General features: G+C 35.9%; 1 protein-coding gene across 8 annotated transcripts in view; it reads right to left on the bottom strand.

Annotated features, from left to right (window-relative positions):
• The window catches only part of LOC117324084 (kinesin-like protein KIF28P), a 67,991-nt gene that overhangs the window by 35,071 nt on the left and 10,256 nt on the right, over positions 1–22,664 (bottom strand). For all 8 annotated transcript variants that reach the window (XM_033879716.1, XM_033879715.1, XM_033879719.1 and 5 more), the window contains 4 exons: positions 18,796–18,978; positions 18,357–18,563; positions 4,823–4,951; positions 4,452–4,586 (listed from right to left, as the gene is read on the bottom strand). In XM_033879716.1, the coding sequence (XP_033735607.1) occupies positions 4,452–4,586; positions 4,823–4,951; positions 18,357–18,563; positions 18,796–18,978 (654 nt within the window). The remainder of the gene's footprint in view (positions 1–4,451; positions 4,587–4,822; positions 4,952–18,356; positions 18,564–18,795; positions 18,979–22,664) is intronic.

The following is a 22,664-nucleotide window of genomic DNA, read 5'->3' as shown; positions in this document are numbered from 1 at the left end:
GTTTGTAGTGATATTCAAGTCTAACAATAAGGTGTGGATTGTAGGTAATGGACCACAGCAAAGTTTTCATCGCCAAAAAACTCAATCATACAGCTATTATCTATATACATCAATATGAAGGGAGCTTTATCGAAGGCTTCAAAGGAAACATTATTACAGAGACCAGTCACATTTATCACCGTCATTATTTCTGGTTAGGTCACATTCAACTTGTATGTGGCAGGACGGGAGAAATTGCAGAAACCATAGTCCAGACCTATGTACACTGTATTTTTTAGATAATACCTGGCAATTACAATGTGCAATGTTTGTTCAGTGCATCCTTTCAATTTATACAAATACTTTTTCTAAAGTGCTTTACATTTACGGATATGATTTGATCAGACAAAATAACAACAGAACCAGTCAATGCCATACTGTGTAAAATAGTATATAATGGAATATTAAAAGCTTATTTGGGTTGGCAAGGCTTTAGGTTTATTGATTGATATAAACATAGAAAGATCTCTGTATTAATTGTCTCTTATAGGCTGTATTGTATTCATAGGTAGTTTGTTATAAGCATTTTCTCTGTATAGGGAGTGTATCTATTCATACAGAACCAGGACAAAATATTCATACAATTACATTGTTTTTAACACACATTATCTTGCAAATATCAGATGTATGTAGGTAGTAGGCAGAACTCTACATTAGGAAGGTAGATTGTTTTATAGGTAGAACTCTGAATTCATAGATAGAACTCTAAATTCATAGGTAGTTTGTTTTATAGGTAGAACTCTGAATTCATAGGTTGTTTGTTTTATAGATAGAACTCTAAATTCATAGGTAGTTTATTTTATAGGTAGAACTCTGAATTCATAGGTAGATTGTTTTATAGATAGAACTCTGAATTCATAGGTAGTTTATTTTATAGATAGAACTCTGAATTCATAGGTAGATTGTTTTATAGATAGAACTCTGAATTCATAGGTAGTTTATTTTATAGGTAGAACTCTGAATTCATAGGTAGATTGTTTTATAGATAGAACTCTGAATTCATAGGTAGTTTATTTTATAGGTAGAACTCTGAATTCATAGGTAGATTGTTTTATAGATAGAACTCTGAATTCATAGGTAGTTTATTTTATAGGTAGAACTCTGAATTCATAGGTAGTTTATTTTATAGGTAGAACTCTGAATTCATAGGTAGTTTGTTTTATAGATAGAACTCTGAATTCATAGGTAGTTTGTTTTATAGATAGAACTCTGAATTCATAGGTAGTTTATTTTATAGGTAGAACTCTGAATTCATAGGTAGTTTATTTTATAGGTAGAAATCTGAATTCATAGGTAGTTTATTTTATAGGTAGAACTCTGAATTCATAGGTAGTTTGTTTTATAGATAGAACTCTGAATTCATAGGTAGTTTGTTTTATAGGTAGAAATCTGAATTCATAGGTAGTTTGTATTATAGGTAGAACTCTGAATTCATAGGTAGTTTGTTTTATAGGTAGAACTCTGAATTCATAGGTTGTTTGTTTTATAGATAGAACTCTGAATTCATAGGTAGTTTGTTTTATAGGTAGAACTCTGAATTCATATGTAGTTTGTTTTATAGGTAGAACTCTGAATTCATAGGTAGTTTGTTTTATAAGTAGAACTCTGAAGTCATAGGTAGTTTGTTTTATAGGTAGAACTCTGAATTCATAGGTAGTTTGTTTTATATAGGTAGAACTCTGAATTCATAGGTAGTTTATTTTATAGGTAGAACTCTGAATTCATAGGTAGTTTGTTTTATAAGTAGAACTCTGAAGTCATAGGTAGTTTGTTTTATAAGTAGAACTCTGAATTCATAGGTAGTTTGTTTTATATAGGGAGAACTCTGAATTCATAGGTAGTTTGTTTTATAGGTAGAACTCTGAATTCATAGGTAGTTTGTTTTATATAGATAGAACTCTGAATTCATAGGTAGTTTGTTTTATATAGATAGAACTCTGAATTCATAGGTAGTTTGTTATATATAGAACTCTGAATTCATAGGTAGTTTGTTTTATAGGTAGAACTCTGAATTCATAGGTTGTTTGTTTTATAGGTAGAACTCTGAATTCATAGGTAGTTTATTTTATAGGTAGAACTCTGAATTCATAGGTAGTTTGTTTTATAGATAGACCTCTAAATTCATAGGTAGTTTGTTTTATAGATAGAACTCTGAATTCATAGATAGTTTGTTTTATAGGTAGAACTCTGAATTCATAGGTAGTTTGTTTTATAGGTAGAACTCTGAATTCATAGGTAGTTTGTTTTATAGATAGAACTCTGAATTCATAGATAGTTTGTTTTATAGGTAGAACTCTGAATTCATAGGTAGTTTGTTTTATAGGTAGAAATCTGAATTCATAGGTAGTTTGTTTTATAGGTAGAACTCTGAATTCATAGGTTATTTGTTTTATAGGTAGAACTCTGAATTCATAGGTAGTTTATTTTATAGGCAGAACTCTGAATTCATAGGTACATGTAGTTTGTTTTATAAGTAGAACTCTAATTTCATAGGTAGTTTATTCTTCGAATCAAGCCAATATCATTGTGGTAGAAACAGGTCAAAAGATTCGTGATTTTGGGATATAGAATTTATTTCACAGTCATTATTTTTTAAAAGTTACAAAAGACACTCTCTAAAGCTTGTGTCTTTTGTAACTTTTAAAAAATAACTAACTTGTGTGAAATAAATTCCATATCCAACAACCACTTGTTGTATAACCTCTAAAGAGTCACCTAGCTGCAAAGAGTTATAACTGCTCTTCACTAGCAAAACTTTAGAACTGTTCCAGCACTATAGCCACTAATGTATTTATTTCCCTTGACTGCCGTAAACATTTGGAACCTTGTCAACTGTTTCTACTAACTGATCAAATACAGAAAATGTTTCCAGAACCATCCACTGTTTAGTGGCATTACAAAGTAAAATAAGGACAATTGTATAAGGTGTCTTTGTTATTTCAGTAAAACCTAATGCATCCTGGTTTGTCCTTTATTGGAATCATGTTGACAGCATTTCAGAGAACAATTTGCCTTCTTTTTAGGATTGAATCAAATATTTAAAAATATTTCTTTGCCAATCTGTCAACATTATATATTGGAACACTCCTATGGGACACCATTTTCTCACGCCAATAAAACCTTTAACAAGATGTAAACAGAATGTTTATCCCAAAGATAGTATCAACACACAATGAAACTAATTAGTTGTATGTTTCTCATTGTTCAGGTTTAAACCAGCTTTTTGTTGTGTATGTATAGAAATAGCTATGCGCAATCATATCTAATCTATTATTGCCTGAATTGCGACATATTCAGCAGTAATTTTTTAAATCAGGCGATATTATCTTCCTGAAATGTCACCATCAGAGCCCTCAATACAAAAATGTTTTACAGTACATCTAAGATGTGCCAGCCTTCAATATGATCACTGTTCTGATGTCTGAGAAGGATTTTTTTTAATTCTTTAAGGTACATCTGAGATGTGCCAGCCTTCAATATGATCACTGTTCTGATGTCTGAGAAGGATTTTTTTTAATTCTTTAAGGTACATCTGAGATGTGCCAGCCTTCAATATGATCACTGTTCTGATGTCTGAGAAGGATCGTTTAATTTTTAAGGTACATCTGAGATGTGCTAGCCTTCAACATGATCTCTACTCTGATGTCTGAGAAGGATTTTTTTTTAATTCTTTAAGGTACATCTTAGATGTGTCAGCCTTCAACATGATCTCTACTCTGATGTCTGAGAAGGATCGTTTAATTTTTAAGGTACATCTGAGATGTGCCAGCCTTCAATATGATCTCTACTCTGATGTCTGAGAAGGATTTTTTTTAATTCTTTAAGGTACATCTGAGATGTGCCAGCCTTCAACATGATCACAATCCTGATGTCTGAGAAGGATCATTTAATTTATTAAGGTACATCTTAGATGTGCCAGCCTTCAACATGATCTCTACTCTGATGTCTGAGAAGGATCGTTTAATTTTTAAGGTACATCTTAGATGTGCCAGCCTTCAACATGATCTCTACTCTGATGTCTGAGAAGGATCGTTTAATTCTTTAAGGTACATCTGAGATGTGCCAGCCTTCAATATGATCACTGTTCTGATGTCTGAGAAGGATCGTTTAACTCAGCCATTGAGATTTAACACCAGGACATTACAATAGTATACGGAAAATATGATACATTGTATATTTATCTGTGTACAAATGTATTTCCAATGTGGTACAGATGATGTACTTAATGAAATGGTGATATATGTTGGATCAGATTTACATGGTGGTGGTGGTGGTGGTACGAAGGTAGTGCTGGTGGTGCTGGTGGAGGTGGTGGTACCATGATGGTGCTGATGATGATGTTAATTTTACATCATGAGATATTATATGATGTGTATGGCGGTGATGTTAAGTATAAAACTGCAATAACCTACCTGATTGAAGCGTATGGTGATGACCATGTGGGACCGTGATGAGGTTGCGTTCATGTTGGTTGAGGCAGTTGTCCGGTTCACTGTACCCTGCTCCATCAACTTCTCTATTTCCTTGTAGTTGCGCACAGGCACATGCTGAATGAAGACATTTAATGCTATCAGTATGTTAATCATGTGCATGCAGGGTAGCACTTCTGCAAACATTGAGTATCATAAAATCATTTCGATAGAAGTTTTACATTAAAGTTGGATGTTAGGGAATCACATAAGAATGACACAAAGTTTTCTTCAGAATTCTAAATTGTCTAAAGAAATGTGAAAAGAAGAACATAGACTAGATTGGCACCCTAGATATATAAAACAAATCCTACTTTTAGGCCCTCCACGTAGAATCCCATCTTTTGATCCTGTCGAATCTTCAGGCTTCCAGTTTCGGCTTTATTCTTCACCAGTAGATCCCGTACCTTCTCATTATATATTTCTAGCATACTGAAGGATACCTGGAAAACAATAAGCCTTATTCATCACCAGTTATTTCTATGAAAGGCAGTAATAATTAAATTTTATTTGTTAATATAAAATTGTATTTTAAACCTGCATCCAGGAACTGCATGCAGTTAGATCCTCTAAATTCCAATAAGTAAAATGAAATTAAATATGAAATTTGAAATACATGGTATGTTTGTGTATTTCTCACAAGAGATCTGTGTCACCCCTGTGTAATACAACACAGGGACATAGACTGTGGGATGGGGACCTGTGTCACACCTGTGTAATACAACACACGGACATAGACCGTGGGGTGGGGACCTGTGTCACACCTGTGTAATACAACACAAGGACATATTACACCTGTGTAATACAACACAGGGACATAGACCATGGGGTGGGGACCTGTGTCACACCTGTGTAATACAACACAGGGACATAGACCGTGGGGTGGGGACCTGTGTCACACCTGTGTAATACAACACAAGGACATATTACACCTATGTAATACAACACAGGGACATAGACCATGGGGTGGGGACCTGTGTTACACCTGTGTAATACAACACAGGGACATAGACCATGGGGTGGGGACCTGTGTCACACCTGTGTAATACAACACAAGGACATAGACCGTGGGGTGGGGACCTGTGTCACACCTGTGTAATACAACACAGGCACATAGGCCGTGGTGTGGGGACCTGTGTTACACCTGTGTAATACAACACAGGCACATAGGCCTTGGTGTGGGGACCTGTGTTACACCTGTGTAATACAACTCAGGCACATAGGCCGTGGTGTGGGGACCTGTGTTACACCTGTGTAATACAACACAGGGACATAGGCCGTTGGTGTGGGGACCTGTGTTACACCTGTGTAATACAACACAGGCACATAGGCCGTGGTGTGGGGACCTGTGTCACACCTGTGTAATACAACACAAGGCACATAGACCGTGGGATGGGGACCTGTGTTACACCTGTGTAATACAACACAAGGACATAGACCGTGGGATGGGGACCTGTGTCACACCTGTGTAATACAACACAGGCACATAGGCCGTGGTGTGGGGACCTGTGTCACACCTGTGTAATACAACACAAGGACATAGACCGTGGGGTGGGGACCTGTGTCACACCTGTGTAATACAACACAGGGACATAGACCGTGGGGTGGGGACCTGTGTCACACCTGTGTAATACAACAAAGGGACAGACCGTGGGGTGGGGACCTGTGTCACACCTGTGTAATACAACACAAGGACATAGACCGTGGGGTGGGGACCTGTGTCACACCTGTGTAATACAACACAAGGACATAGACCGTGGGGTGGGGACCTGTGTCACATAGACCGTGGGGTGGGGACCTGTGTCACACCTGTGTAATACAACACAGGCACATAGACTGTGGGGAGGGGACATGTGTCACACCTGTGTAATACAACACAGGAACATAAACCCAACCATGGGATGGGTATCTGTGCCATGGATCATTGGGGAGATCTGATGTGTTTCAATTACTGTATTTATCCAGTAATAACCTGATTCCCGGTGAAATATCTTCATGTATCACATTTAAGTAGAAAAGCTAAAAAAACAACGATTAAGACATTGAGTTTGTCCAAAGAGCTTATTACAAGACAAACACAGCAGTAGGGGATTAGGTTATGCATAACAGCTGATCAGAACTGAGACAGGTCAATTCAACAAACATGCTTTATCTCTTTAACATTTTTTATACAATGTAAACATCCATTTCAGGAACTCACAAATAAAGGACACCATTCAGTCCACATTAACAGGAAATACCCCCTCAAACAAGATCCAAGATAGGGCCATACATCTATTGCTTACTATCTGGGGAGAATCCTATTTACCAGAATTGTCTCGATATCAGATAGAATAGACAGATAATAATTACACAGATATGCCTGCATTGTCGAGCTATAGACCTCACTAAAACTATAAATATTGGCGGAGTTTAATACATATGCACAATACAAATGTGCAGGATATCCAAACAAAACAGATATATCCTAATATACTTGGATTAGCAGCACAGCAAGATCTCTTGAGAAAGAGGTCAACACTGAGTGGTAAAGGTTTGAACCATTCAATTTGTGATTGATCATCAGTACATTGCTGATAAGAAATGCATACAAAGTGAACAAAATGATACTAGACTGGACACTTTAAAAATGGTATATATCAGTGAACAGATCTCCTTTGTAATTAGAAGTACAAATTATCTAGCAGATAATCCTACTTTAAATTGACTACTGGTTAGGTCTTATTATTTTGATAAATGATTAGTTTGGAGTGTTATTCCGAACTGTTCACCAATCAAAAGAACAATCAATTTACTGTGAAGTTGGACTTTTGATATATCTGGTTATCTGCTGTTGAAGATGAATTTAAATCACTGTCTACTATATACAGTAAATATTATGTTGTACACTTCACTAGCTGTACTGGAATTTACTTCCTGGTTCATACTACTCGTCCCACTAATGATATTCCTTCGCAATATTTAAAGGTATATACGATATAAAAATTTAAATACCTGTTCCGATGAATAAATATCGGTGACGTCATAGTGGGATAGTGAATTTTACTTTGCAGGAGAGATCTGATATGTATATTTTTAAAAAGTATTTTACTTTCTTGTACTTAATGTACTAGCCATTTAAAACTCTAATGTATGAACTTTTTTTTAAATCAGGAAAGGCAGAATGACAAAAGAATCACTGTCTTGAAACATGTCCGGTAATTATAGCCATGGTTATAACCCTGAGCAAAAGGTGTAATTTTAGGTTCATGTAAGTTTTATCATACTTATAAAATGATAACAAGAGTAATCCTGCACTTTTTCTGGTACCCGCACCAGCTAAGGTAATACGACGGTTAAGTATCCACAGAAGAAACAATCAAATTAATAGATGTTATCTCAATGACATGTCAAATGATATCTTTGAACTAGAAAATGTCCGTAAGACATAATTGCCTCCGCTTTCACTTGACACCCTGTCAGCAGTTCCTGAGATTAGCTAGTTATATTATTATATTGTGAAGTGAGACAGTGATGGAAGGAGCTGTAGGAGTCGATGATTGTTTTCATAAGGAAAATGAGACTGAAGTTAATAGGACATGTTCTGTGTCTGAATAAGAACAAGCATTTACACCAGAGGGAAACGAAAGAGAGGAAGACCAAAGGAAACATGGAGAATAACTGTAGAGGGAGAGCAGAAGGACACTAAGTTTTAGATCATGAGTGGATGTAAGCAGAGTAAAAGACAAGAGTGGAGAGGACTAGATCATGGCCCCATTCTCCATAGAGATAGATTACATGCTATACCATGTCTGGGTATTGCAACTAAACTATTGTATGCATTGTTACAAGTTTGAAAGTGCCAGACTGTATTACTGACGTGATGAGAAAATCATATTTTGGGAAAGCATAATAAAGTTTATTACACTGGTTCGTGGCTGCAATCACAACAGTGTCAAGTGCAGTTTAAATGAATCTTCTAACCTGTCTTGCAACAGTGCAAGTCAATAATGCTTTTTCATCACAAAAAGAAAAAGTTTCATTAAGAAATATCAAAGGTGTACACAGGTAATAAATTAGATAATACTCATGTTCTACCACTCTGTAAAATGGCTTATACCGACAAAGGTAATGAGATAACCATGTCCGTTGTTAAAGTCAAACTACCTCTGACTGCAGGTATGTGCTGTGCATTACACAGGTTACAGGTATGTGCTGTGCATTACACAGGTTACAGGTATGTGCTGTGCATTACACAGGTTACAGGTATGTGCTGTGCATTACACAGGTTACAAGTATGTGCTGTGCATTACACAGGTTACAGGTATGTGCTGTGCATAACACAGGTTACAGGTATGTGCTGTGCATTACACAGGTTACAGGTATGTGCTGTGCATTACACAGGTTACAGGTATGTGCTGTGCATTACACAGGTGTGCTTTTCAGTATGTGATTTAATTGTCTTATGAGCTCACCTATCTTAATTTAGGTGGGGGGGGGGGGGGGGGGGGGGGGGGGGGGACACACAAACAAAACAACTCTTAATTGTTCCTATAACCTGACACAACTTGTATTCACATTTGTGTTGGAGTGTATATTGGTAAAAAGTTTTAAAATCTACTTTATTCTGAAATAATAAAAGTACGTGAGATGATAATGTAAGCTTGCTGGAATTCTATACCGATGTCTGGGACATTGCAGAACCAGGGGATACCTGATCAGGCCAAAACTTGATCCCCTTAAAGATTGATGAGCACCTGTCTGCCAGTCAATTCCACTTCCAAATCAATTGTGTAACACCTTCTGATCATCTACTGTACTGGAACTCTAAAGATAATATTGAACACTGGACTGTACCATATCAATGTACACTGGACTGTACAGAACACTAGTGTACTGTACAGTCCAGTGTACATTGATACAGTTCTGGGTACCCAGAACTATATCAATGTACACTGGACTGTACAGAACATTACCCAGAACTGTATCAATGTATACTGGACTGTACATACAGAACACCACCCAGAACTATATCAATGTACACTGGACTGTACAGAACACTACCCAGAACTGTATCAATGTACACTGGACTGTACAGAACACTACCCAGAACTGTATCAGTGTACACTGGACTGTACAGAACACTACCCAGAAGAACTGTATCAATGTATACTGGACTGTACAGAACACTTCCCAGAACTATATCAATTAATGTACACTGTACTGTACAGAACACTACCCAGAACTGTATCAATGTACACTGTACTGTACAGAACACTACCCAGAACTGTATCAATGTACACTGGACTGTACAGAACACTACCCAGAACTGTATCAATGTACACTGGACTGTACAGAACACTACCCAGAACTGTATCAGTGTACACTGGACTGTACAGAACACTACCCAGAAGAACTGTATCAATGTATACTGGACTGTACAGAACACTACCCAGAACTGTATCAATGTACACTGGACTGTACAGAACACTACCCAGAAGAACTGTATCAATGTATACTCTACAGAACACTACCCAGAACTGTATCAATGTACACTGGACTGTACAGAACACTACCCAGAACTATATCAATGTACACTGGACTGTACAGAACACTACCCAGAATTATATCAATGTACATGTACATGCACAGTAGAAATTTATACACATAAAGCTGATGTTCATATATACATATAAAAGCTTTTATTTCGAGGTGTTTTAATCAATTAGGAATTATTTGTTTCATTAGAACTAAGTATAAAATTGAATCCATATCCCCATGTAAATAGTGTTGGTTTTGTCCCTTAGTAATCATGGATGTGGTGACTATGGGCCCCACCACTACTAATTACTCAGATATGGATTATAATGTTACATCGAGTAATCATGTTGTTCTTTCATAACAGAGTGAACAGGTCTCCTAATTGATTTGTGGTAGGATTTAACTATGTTCTGTATGTTAAATACTGCCTGTATGAAAAGGTTATTATTCTGCGTTCATTTTGACCTGTATTAATCGATATTCAGATACATTTTGTTATGGCAACCATCATCAAGTAAAGTAATTACCTGGCACAGACAGTTTTTAACACTATAGCCACCAGAGTGCCAACAACACCTGTTGTTTACATACTCATATAAACGCTGATATATAAACAAACGTATAAGATGCAGTGTAATCTATATTTCTATGATGATTGATGGCATTGGATACCAAAATACACAGTAAATGTATAATATTCTGATTTTCTTAAACAATACTGAAAATGGTTACAGCGTAATTTGGAAGTGATTTCTTTTCTATTGGTAATTAACAGATTTCATTTGCAAATTCATAAATTAAATGTACATGTAATAATATATCCTAGACTGATTCCGAAAATATGTTCTAAAATGTCTGTCAATGCCAAATAATTGAAATCTGTTTAAAGATGAATATTGAAATGTAGAAACATGAATTGTCTAAACAAAATTCATAGGAATCAAGTCAAAAATTGAGTAAGAAGGTCCCTGGACAAGATAATGCTAAACAAAGGGCAATAACTCTATCAAATTTAAAATGATTACAAGGCAGAATAAGTTAAAATCTCAAAAAGGAGTTCTTTAGAAAATATCAAAGAACTAAAAATGGCAACAACTCTGTCAATAATTGTGTGATCAAAATCATTGCCTCCAAGTTTCAAAGTGATTGATCAAAAACTGTCAGAGATAAAAAAAATTAAGATTGGCCAACAATTCTGTAACAAAATACTCCTATTTATGTTGACAGGTGTATAAAAGTTACAAAAAGTTGTAAACAATCTTCAAAACTCGACCCAAAAAGGGGGACATGGGCTTATTAACATGTACTCCCACTACTGATTTATGAGTAAAATGATGGGAAAATTAAGGAAATTTTACCATACCAGACAGATTATACTGTGTTCAGTTAAAGTTCAGAAGGTTACATGTACTATATTGAAGATCTTCAGACACACAAATCATCTAGGGATTAGGGTTGACGCCTTGCACAGCTTTCTGTAGCAATTCAACAATTGTCGTATGTATCTTATAAACATCTGTGCATTTCCTGGTGGCAAATTTACATCCAGTCACTATAAAAATTTCTTTACGACACCAATCAAAAATATTTCTATTGCACACCTTTAAGCCTGTTATACCTCTTGTAAAATTGAACTGATGCAGACATGGCATGAAATATTGCTGCATGAGCTTATTTACAGTGACAGTCCTAAATACTCTATGACATTTCCGATTTTTTAACTCACAACTGTCTCTAAGTAATTACCCAATGTCATTCTGTTTCAAGTTTGGCCATAAATGACTCCAACTGTCAATGGGCGATAAAAAAACACATACAAAAAGCAGATAAAAAAAAGTTTCAATAAAGCTTTTGTTCTTAGCAGCATTCATAATGCTTTATAAATATAGGTACTGGTAATATTGCGGTCCTCAATCTCAGGGACCATCAGTAATCAGGCTAGAAATTGTTATGAGCATTGTCTGTAAAGTAGGTTCTGGTTCCTTTATCTTTTTTATCATATCTAACTTATATGAGTTAATTAATCAAATTTAATTATCGTTTATTGATTTTCAAATGACAAGATATTTAACTCAGAAAACTTTCTCTCTTGAATTTGAGTTTGGATCTTACACTGGCATATAAAATGTTTCTGTATCTTTACTACAGACAAGCTATAGAAGAAGGGTTTCATTTTTAGCTTCACTTCCAGGAAGCACCACAATAGAATCCAACAGACCTTAGCCTGAATCCTGGGGGGGTATAGATTTTAAGTTAAATATCCCTTTGTATAAGCCCTGCTGATTCAGTAAATTACTGAGCTATACATAGTTAGGAAATAATACACATGCCCCAATCCATTCACTATTGTATTATTAATTCTTTACATTCAAACACTTCTGAATGAACTAACAAGGACTAGTGGGCATGAAAATTCTGCCAGGTACTGTAACAATACAAACCGATATAACACGATCAAACTGTTACAGCCATCTACGACATAAACAATTATTGCCCTCTTTAGTTTTACCAAGGGAACTGTTCTCTATATAGGGTTGTCTGTTACAGTATAGTACCTATCCATCAGGTAAAGGCCCTGAACCTTCCCAGACATGACCTGTACATTTCTCTAGGGAATGAGGCACATTATAGTGTACATCACTAACACATTGAACAGTCAGGATATGACATTTTTATTCAATTATATGAATGACGCAGCTTTACAGACAGCTAAGGCTACACCCGTACATTTATTTCCCAACATTTTCATTTCAACAAGAAATCATCTAGTATGGCCCCATGAGATCAATCACACTAGCGGTCCCCTTTTTCGAAGGAGGAAAATGTTTTTTTACAGCCTTAAAAAAACCTATAAACCTATGCCAAACATCCCAAACACTGATTATATAAACAAATGTGTAAGATGCAGTGTAATTTATATTTCTATGATGATTGATGGCATTGGATACCAAAATACACAGTAAATATATAATATTCTGATTTTCTTAAACAATACTGAAAATGGTTACTGCGTAATTTGAAAATGATTTCTTTTCTATTGGTAATTAACAGATTTCATTTGCAAATTCATCAATTAAATATACATGTAATAATATATCCTTGACTGATTCCGAAAATATGTTCTAAAATGTCCGTCAATGCCAAATAATTGAAATCTGTTTAAAGATGAATATTGAAATGTAGAAACATGAATTGTCTAAACAAAATTCATAGGAATCAAGTCAAAAATTGAGTAAGAAGGTCCCTGGACAAGATAATGCTAAACAAAGGGCAATAACTCTATTTAATTTAAAATGATTACAAGGCAGAATAAGTTAGAGACTTTTAAAATCTCAAAAAGGAGTTCTTTAGAAAATATCAAAGAACTAAAAATGGCAACAACTCTGTCAATAATTGTGTGATCAAAATCATTGCCTCCAAGTTTCAAAGTGATTGATCAAAAACTGTCAGAGATAAAAAAAAATTGGCCAACAATTCTGTAACAAAATACTCCTATTTATGTTGACAGGTGTATAAAAGTTACAAAAATAAGTTGTAAACAATCTTAAAAACTCGACCCAAAAAGGGGGACATGGGCTCATTAACATGCACTCCCACTACTGATTTATGAGTAAAATGATGGGAAAATTAAGGAAATTTTACCATACCAGACAGATTATACTGTGTTCAGTTAAAGTTCAGAAGGTTACATGTACTATATTGAAGATCTTCAGACACACAAATCATCTAGGGATTAGGGTTGACGCCTTGCACAGCTTTCTGTAGCAATTCAACAATTGTCGTATGTATCTTATAAACATCTGTGCATTTCCTGGTGGCAAATTTACATCCAGTCACTATAAAAATTTCTTTACGACACCAATCAAAAATATTTCTATTGCACACCTTTAAGCCTGTTATACCTCTTGTAAAATTGAACTGATGCAGACATGGCAGACAATAAATATTGCTGCATGAGCTTATTTACAGTGACTGTAGTCCTAAATACTCTATGACATTTTCGATTTTTTAACTCACAACTGTCTCTAAGTAATTACCCAATGTCATTCTGTTTCAAGTTTGGCCATAAATGACTCCAACTGTCAATGGGCGATAAAAAAAACACACACAAAAAGCAGATAAAAAAAAGTTTCAATGAAGCTTTTGTTCTTAGCAGCATTCATAATGCTTTATAAATATAGGTACTGGTAATATTGCGGTCCTCAATCTCAGGGACCATCAGTAATCAGGCTAGAAATTGTTATGAGCATTGTCTGTAAAGTAGGTTCTGGTTCCTTTATCTTTTTTATCATATCTAACTTATATGAGTTAATTAATCAAATTTAATTATCGTTTATTGATTTTCAAATGACAAGATATTTAACTCAGAAAACTTTCTCTCTTGAATTTGAGTTTGGATCTTACACTGGCATATAAAATGTTTCTGTATCTTTACTACAGACAAGCTATAGAAGAAGGGTTTCATTTTTAGCTTCACTTCCAGGAAGCACCACAATAGAATCCAACAGACCTTAGCCTGAATCCTGGGGCTATAGATTTTAAGTTAAATATCCCTTTGTATAAGCCCTGCTGATTCAGTCAATTACTGAGCTATACATAGTTAGGAAATAATACACATGCCCAATCCATTCACTATTGTATTATTAATTCTTTACATTCAAACACTTCTGAATGAACTAACAAGGACTAGTGGGCATGAAAATTCTGCCAGGTACTGTAACAATACAAACCGATATAACATGATCAAACTGTTACAGCCATCTACGACATAAACAATTATTGCCCTCTTTAGTTTTACCAAGGGAACTGTTCTCTATATAGGGTTGTCTGTTACAGTATAGTACCTATCCATCAGGTAAAGGCCCTGAACCTTCCCAGACATGACCTGTACATTTCTCTAGGGAATGAGGCACATTATAGTGTAAATCACTAACACATCGAACAGTCATGATATGACATTTTTATTCAATTATATGAATGACGCAGCTTTACAGACAGCTTATGCCACTTCTGTTTGGAATATATATCAAGGAACTGCCACACAAGTATAAACATGATTGTACCTTGAAAAACTGGTCTGAGATGGACTTTAGAATATTGTTTTAATTATTGCCAAAAATGGTTACTTGGCTATTTATTTGGTTTTTGTTTTTTTGTGGGGTTTTTTTTGGGGGGGGAGGGGGGGGGGGGGGGGGCTCTTGATCTACCTAAGCGCACATGATTTAATGAAATTTTCAATAAATTATTCCAGCAATTGATTTCTGAAAAGGTTACATGGTATATTTGGATCGTTCTCCTAAAATATACCCCAAATGCACAATGTATCCCAAAGAAATAACTGTTTGACTTGTATATACACTGGATCTTACAAAGGTTTCCCCTAGATAACTGTCAACACTAAAACTTTATATAATCCCATAAATTATGAAAACTGGACATTCAAACAAACCCTCAAAAGACCTTCAAGAGACAATTCCTTATATCTATATTGTAATATGATTTGATCTTGGAGACTCTTTAACTTGCACAAAGTTAATGTTTACTTGGCCTTCAAAGGTGATTTCCTTGAACTGTTTGATCTTAGACATACACTTGTGAACACTTGACTTTCAAAAGATACCTTAACTGCTTGACCTTTGAGATTTAATTGATGCTTAATATACTGGACCAGATGAAACTCTGGTATATACTTAGCCACAATATACTGCTCGGGTGGAGAGAATCATGTAACCTTAGTAAATACTAGCCACAATATACTGCTCGGGTAGAGAGAATCATGTAACCCTGGTAAATACTAGCCACAATATACCGCCCGGGTAGAGAGAATCGTGTAACCCTGGTAAATACTAGCCACAATATACCGCCCGGGTAGAGAGAATCGTGTAACCCTGGTAAATACTAGCCACAATATACCGCTTGGGTAGAGAGAATCATGTAACCCTGGTAAATGCTAGCCACAATATACCGCTCGGGTAGAGAGAATCGTGTAACCCTGGTAAATACTAGCCACAATATACCGCTAGGCTAGAGAGAATACAAATTGTAACCCTGGTAAATACTAGCCACAATATACCGCTCGGGTAGAGAGAATACATGTAACCCTGGTAAATACTAGCCACAATATACCGCTCGGGTAGAGAGAATCATGTAACCCTGGTAAATACTAGCCACAATATACCGCTCGGGTAGAGAGAATCATGTAACCCTGGTAACTACAAGCCGAAATATACCGCTTGGGTAGAGAGAATACATGTAACCCTGGTAAATACTAGCCACAATATACCGCCCGGGTAGAGAGAATCATGTAACCCTGGTAAATACTAGCCACAATATACCGCTCGGGTAGAGAGAATACATGTAACCCTGGTAAATACTAGCTACAATATACCGCTCGGGTAGAGAGAATCGTGTAACCCTGGTGAATACTAGCCACAATATACCGCTCGGGTAGAGAGAATCATGTAACCCTGGTAAATACTAGCCACAATATACCGCTCGGGTAGAGAGAATCGTGTAACCCTGGTAAATACTAGCCACAACATACCGCTCGGGTAGAGAGAATCGTGTAACCCTGGTAAATACTAGCCACAATATACCGCTCGGGTAGAGAGAATCGTGTAACCCTGGTAAATACTAGCCACAATATACCGCTCGGGTAGAGAGAATCGTGTAACCCTGGTAACTACAAGCCGAAATATACTGCTCGGGTAGAGAGAATCGTGTAACCCTGGTAAATACTAGCCACAATACACCGCTCGGGTAGAGAGAATCGTGTAACCCTGGTGAATACTAGCCACAATATACCGCTCGGGTAGAGAGAATCATGTAACCCTGGTAAATACTAGCCACAATATACCGCTCGGGTAGTGAGATTCGTGCAACCCTGGTGAATACTAGCCACAATATACCGCTCGGGTAGAGAGAATCGTGTAACCCTGGTAAATACTAGCCACAATATACCGCTCGGGTAGAGAGAATCGTGTAACCCTGGTAAATACTAGCCACAATATACCGCTCGGGTAGAGAGAATCGTGTAACCCTGGTAAATACTAGCCACAATATACCGCTCGAGTAGAGAGAATCGTTAACCCTGGTAACTACTAGCCAAAATATACCGCTAGGCTAGAGAGAATATATGTAACCCTGGTAACTACTAGCCACAATATACCGCGAGTGTAGAGAGAATCGTGTAACCCTGGTAACTACTAGCCACAATATACCGCTCGGGTGAGAGAATCATGTAACCCTGGTAAATACTAGCCACAATATACCGCTCGGGTGAGAGAATCATGTAACCCTGGTAAATACTAGCCACAATATACCGCTAGGCTAGAGAGAATACAAATTGTAACCCTGGTAAATACTAGCCACAATATACCGCTCGGGTAGAGAGAATCATGTAACCCTTGTAACTACAAGCCGAAATATACCGCTTGGGTAGAGAGAATACATGTAACCCTGGTAAATACTAGCCACAATATACCGCTCAGGTGAGAGAATCGTGTAACCCTGGTAAATACTAGCCACAATATACCGCCCGGGTAGAGAGAATCATGTAACCCTGGTAACTACTAGCCACAATATACCGCTCGGGTAGAGAGAATCGTGTAACCCTGGTAACTACTAGCCACAATATACCGCTCGGGTAGAGAGAATCGTTAACCCTGGTAACTACTAGCCACAATATACCGCTCGGGTAGAGAGAATCGTGTAACCCTGGTAAATACTAGCCAAAATATACCGCTAGGCTAGAGAGAATATATGTAACCCTGGTAACTACTAGCCACAATATACCGCTAGGGTAGAGAGAATCGTGTAACCCTGGTAACTACTAGCCACAATATACCGCTAGGCTAGAGAGAATCGTGTAACCCTGGTAAATACTAGCCGCAATATACCGCTAGGCTAGAGAGAATACATGTAACCCCGGTAAATGCTAGCTGCAATACACCGCTAGGCTAGAGAGAATCGTTAACCCTGGTAACTACTAGCCACAATATACCGCTCGGGTAGAGAGAATCGTGTAACCCTGGTAAATACTAGCCAAAATATACCGCTTGGCTAGAGAGATCTTCTCTTTAGCTCGATCGGTTGAGCGTAAGACAAGTAAGCCAGAGGTCCCAGGTTTGATTCCAAGCAGAGGCAGTGATTTAAATTTAAGTTATCATACACTGTGCTACACAGGTAATTATATGATATGTATTTCATTTGACTGGCCATTCAGAGAAATGTAACACAAAGACAACGACGTTTGGGGTTATAACAATATAGCTCCCCTGGACCTATCCCTACAAGTTAGAAACAATACTGAACTTATTATTAACTCACCTGTAACTGTTTGTCCTTGTCTTTGTTGGATTCTATGACCTTGAATAATTCCTCACATGTGATGGGAACTATCCCCTTATTAGGACCATATCCTATCATTGAGTAGCTTTTTCCTGATCCTGTTTGGCCATAAGCAAATAAGGCAGCATTGTAGCCCTGCCAGGCATTATCCAGCACACCTTTTCCAAGGTCACTAAACACCCGCCTCTGTCAACAAAAAGAACACGGTAAACATTTTACCAATTAGGAAATAATGATTGCGATTTCAGTGGTCTAATGCTGTCAATGTAATAAAATATTATCAGGATTTAGCCACTAACAAATTGAATTTATAAATCAAATGAATCATAAATTCATAAATGATTTCAGAGTAAAATTCAACACATATCAGACAGTCTTTAAAAAAAAAATAAGCCATTATTTCTAACTAAGTTCTCACCTGGTCAGCGTAATGGTCAGATTCAGACTTGTTGACTCCATCCTTGTCCTCGATGAAGCCATCATGTGACCAGTAGGAATGGTCAAATGAAAATGTTTTCTCTTGGCCAGAATTAGGATCTGTTATAGTAGTGGAATTTCCCTTCATAGAAATTATACAAGCTGACCCAGCATTTTTTTCTCTCTGAAAAAACAGTCAAAAACAACAATTAAAGAAATAACGCAACTTGACCCAACATTAAAACTCTCTCTGTAAAATACACAAATTGACCTAACATTGAAGCTATTATCTGAAGAAACAAAAGCAACATGAATTGAGACATGACATCGAGTCAAGATTCAATAATCAAGACTGAGAAGTTTTCTTTTTAGAAAGCTTCTGAGCTAAAATAGAAAAAAAACAAATGTGACATTTCATCAATTTCAAATACAAATTTAGCAAATCTAAGATATTTTTTTACTGCATATTTTTTTTTTTTTTTTTACAAATACATAATGTATTGCAGGAACACACTTTTCCATGCTATAAAAAAATCTTGGTTTTATATCTATAGTGCATCCATTTTGATGTATACACATATGTAATTTCATTATCATTTACACAGTAGATCATATGCTACATATAGGTTCATGATAACCTATATTATTATATAATGTGTATTTATCCAAATTTTCATTGGCTAAATCGCTAACATGTGACTTTTGATAAATAGCGATATTAACTGGTTTCCAAAGCAAAACCAGTTAATATAAAAAAAAACAGTTAATAACACCGGCGCTAAAAATAGATTATGAAAAACCAGTTAATAACACCTCCGCTAAAAATAGATTCTGGAAATACCCAAACGGAAGTTACGTAATAACATAGCAACGCATAGGAAATGGCTGCGTATGCTGTTTCGCCGGCTTCGAGTCCTAAAAAAAGCGATTTGCGTCTCTAAATGATGAGAACATCAACAAGTTAATGGCAGAAAAGGATTACATAAACACAAGAAGAGCGACAGACTCGGCTGTAAAAATGTTTAAGGAATATTTAAAAGAAAAGAATGTGGCAGAGGACGTTGAGACTTTAGACAGCACCGAACTTCATACAATGTTGACTGTTTTCTTGAGTTGAGTACGTTTATCATTTCATCATATATACTTTGATTATACAATAAAACAGTTATGGACTTTTTACTTAGTTAATATGCTCTGATATTAACCAGAATGTAACCATATTGACCTCGGCTTCACCTCGGTCAATATTAGTTCCATTCTGGTTAATATCAGAGCATATTAACCAAGGAAAAAGTCCATAATTGTATAATACGACATGTATTCAATGCATATTAAATCAAAAATGTAAAAATATAATAAGTAAAGACTAAATCATTACAATTTCTAAAATCGCATAAAAACATTACCAAATGCAATCAATTAGTGTTCAGGATTTCTAGTTAAAATTGATAACCACTTGGTAACAATTAAGCAATAAGTAAATTGAATGTAAAATTTCCGTAATCAATTATTGTCTATTTTCTTCTGATGTAGTGCTGAGGTCAGAAAACTGTTTAAGACTGGTATAAATCTAACAAATGAGTTTATTTACAAGCTAGTTAACTATAGGATCAAGGTAATAGAATTAATGTAACATCTCATTAAAATGCTAAGAAAATTTTAATGTGACATTGACCAACTGATTACATAACTGATAATTATTAATTCACTTTTAACCAGTAATCAATGATAGTTTCCAATCAACCAAAATATTACCTATTCAAACAGAAAATAAGTTATTAAAGAAACTTTCATTGATTAGATTTGATTCTTATCATTTCTTAAAAACATGTTAATCCTTGTCTATCTTTTCATGTTTAGCAATGATGTTGTGAAGTATTAATAATACAACAAATTAAGGTAGGTCCAATCAATATGTCCTGGAGCTGGTTCATTTGAGAATTCCCTGGAGAGAGAACCTGATACAAGTATAGATAATGCATGTCTTTACCAATAGCTATTGATTTTGGTCAATGTTGATAATAATATAATAAACATACGATAACAGGATAATAGCATGGTCTGCTTAACAGATTTAGATACATTGTTTCTACATGCATTTTCCAAAAGAACAAAAAAATACTCCTTAATATTTTAATATGGTATTAAATATAATAATGGGATATATTTTTTTACAAAGTAAGACAGCATTTTAAAAACAAAATTTGATTTCAATTACTGCTGCACTAAGCTGACAAGGTTATGAAGAGGACCCTGCTGACTGCTATACAGGTGTGCTGAACCTGCCTCACCTGATTGACCTCAGGTGAATCACAATGGAATTTTCTTATCAGTCCAGACTTATACATGTGTAGTGATTCAGATTCAATACTTTTAATCAAATAACCTTAACCAAACAATGTACTTATATTTGTTGTTTGCATGAGATAATACTCTGATAACTGATCCAGTTTAGTACCGTAAAAACCTGTGTAATTTACTCAAAGTGTCTTTGGCTCATAAAGACTTGGATTTTGTGCTTCTGATTGATAAAAAAAAAAGGATACATCTGACAACAAAATATCTGTTCAAGATGTATTTAATCTCTAAATAACAAGTCTATACACTGATACTTGACTAACTGGCTTCATGTCAAGGCGAGATGAAATTATGCCAGATCCATGCTTGGTTTTGTGTATACCTGACTTTTACTTCCTAGTGCCATGAATTAAAGTAGCCACTGTACAGGATCAAGGACCAGCTAAGTGGTCCTCTTATACCACTAAGTATTGACATAGCCCCTTGATCTCCAGCAAATTATTCCTGAATATTTAGAGAGCTGTTGAGGTCATACAATACCATTAGATGATAAGGGTGGTGCTGACTACCTATTTAACAACAGTCTCTCAGAATGTCACACCTGACAAGTGATGTTTAGATACCTGAACTATTTTATGAACCATTTTAACAGATTTGTTAAAACATCTTATAATGACAAACAATGTGACCAGATACAGTACTAGGGCACAGTATGTAACACATATCAGTATCAGGGATTGGGAAATCAGAGACCCCTACCCAATGTAAGTTTGAAAGTAGATAAAAGAAGACAATTCCATGAATTTCAGTCCCCCATGGATGTAAAATTATTCATATGCAAAGAATACATTGTTAATGAATTTCAACTCATGCTGAAACTAATTCTGCACATATTTTTTGATGGACTCACCATGTTTAAATTGCATTTGGTGATAGTAATGTGAATAATTCAGGAATATCGCTAATTTTTGTAGGTGATATCAGAAATTCAAAACAAGTGAACCCATGCTCCAAGTAAGATGAACCCACCACACCACCTATGTGAACTCATGCCCCAAAAATGAAGTTCTAGTGACTAATTAGTGTAGAAGGTAAAGCCTATAGACAAGGTTTTTCTTTGGTATAGGTCAAAGGTCAAAATGTAGGTCAGAGTGACCTACTTTTGGTACTTGACACACAGCCTCACGTAGGTGAACATAATGCCCCATGTATGCGAAATAGCAAAAATGGCTCAATGTTACTTTTAGAATAAATGAGCTTTGAGTGGATGCCAGGATTAATATACTTATCTAGAATACCTTTAGCCTGGAAATGTCTCCAATGTATATACTTAAAAATGTCCTATTTCCATAATGGGTATGGTATAGTCTTTCTTAACTAAGTTGAAATGTGATCATCCTTCTTGATCAGAACTTGTATAAAACACATTCAATACTTTAACAAGACTGGTAAACTGATTCCAAATGCACCTGCTTGACCTTTCCTGTCATTCCTATACACCCCCCTTACTGAATCTGTCTACAAAGGAGGAATATTCTACAGTAGCTTGGAAGTATTCCAATGCCGCTTAAA

Source organism: Pecten maximus, chromosome 3 (genome assembly GCF_902652985.1).
Source record: "Pecten maximus chromosome 3, xPecMax1.1, whole genome shotgun sequence".
Taxonomy (NCBI): Eukaryota; Metazoa; Mollusca; class Bivalvia; order Pectinida; family Pectinidae; genus Pecten; species Pecten maximus.
Note: the sequence above shows the minus strand (reverse complement) of the source record. Positions and strands in the feature narration are given on the sequence as shown.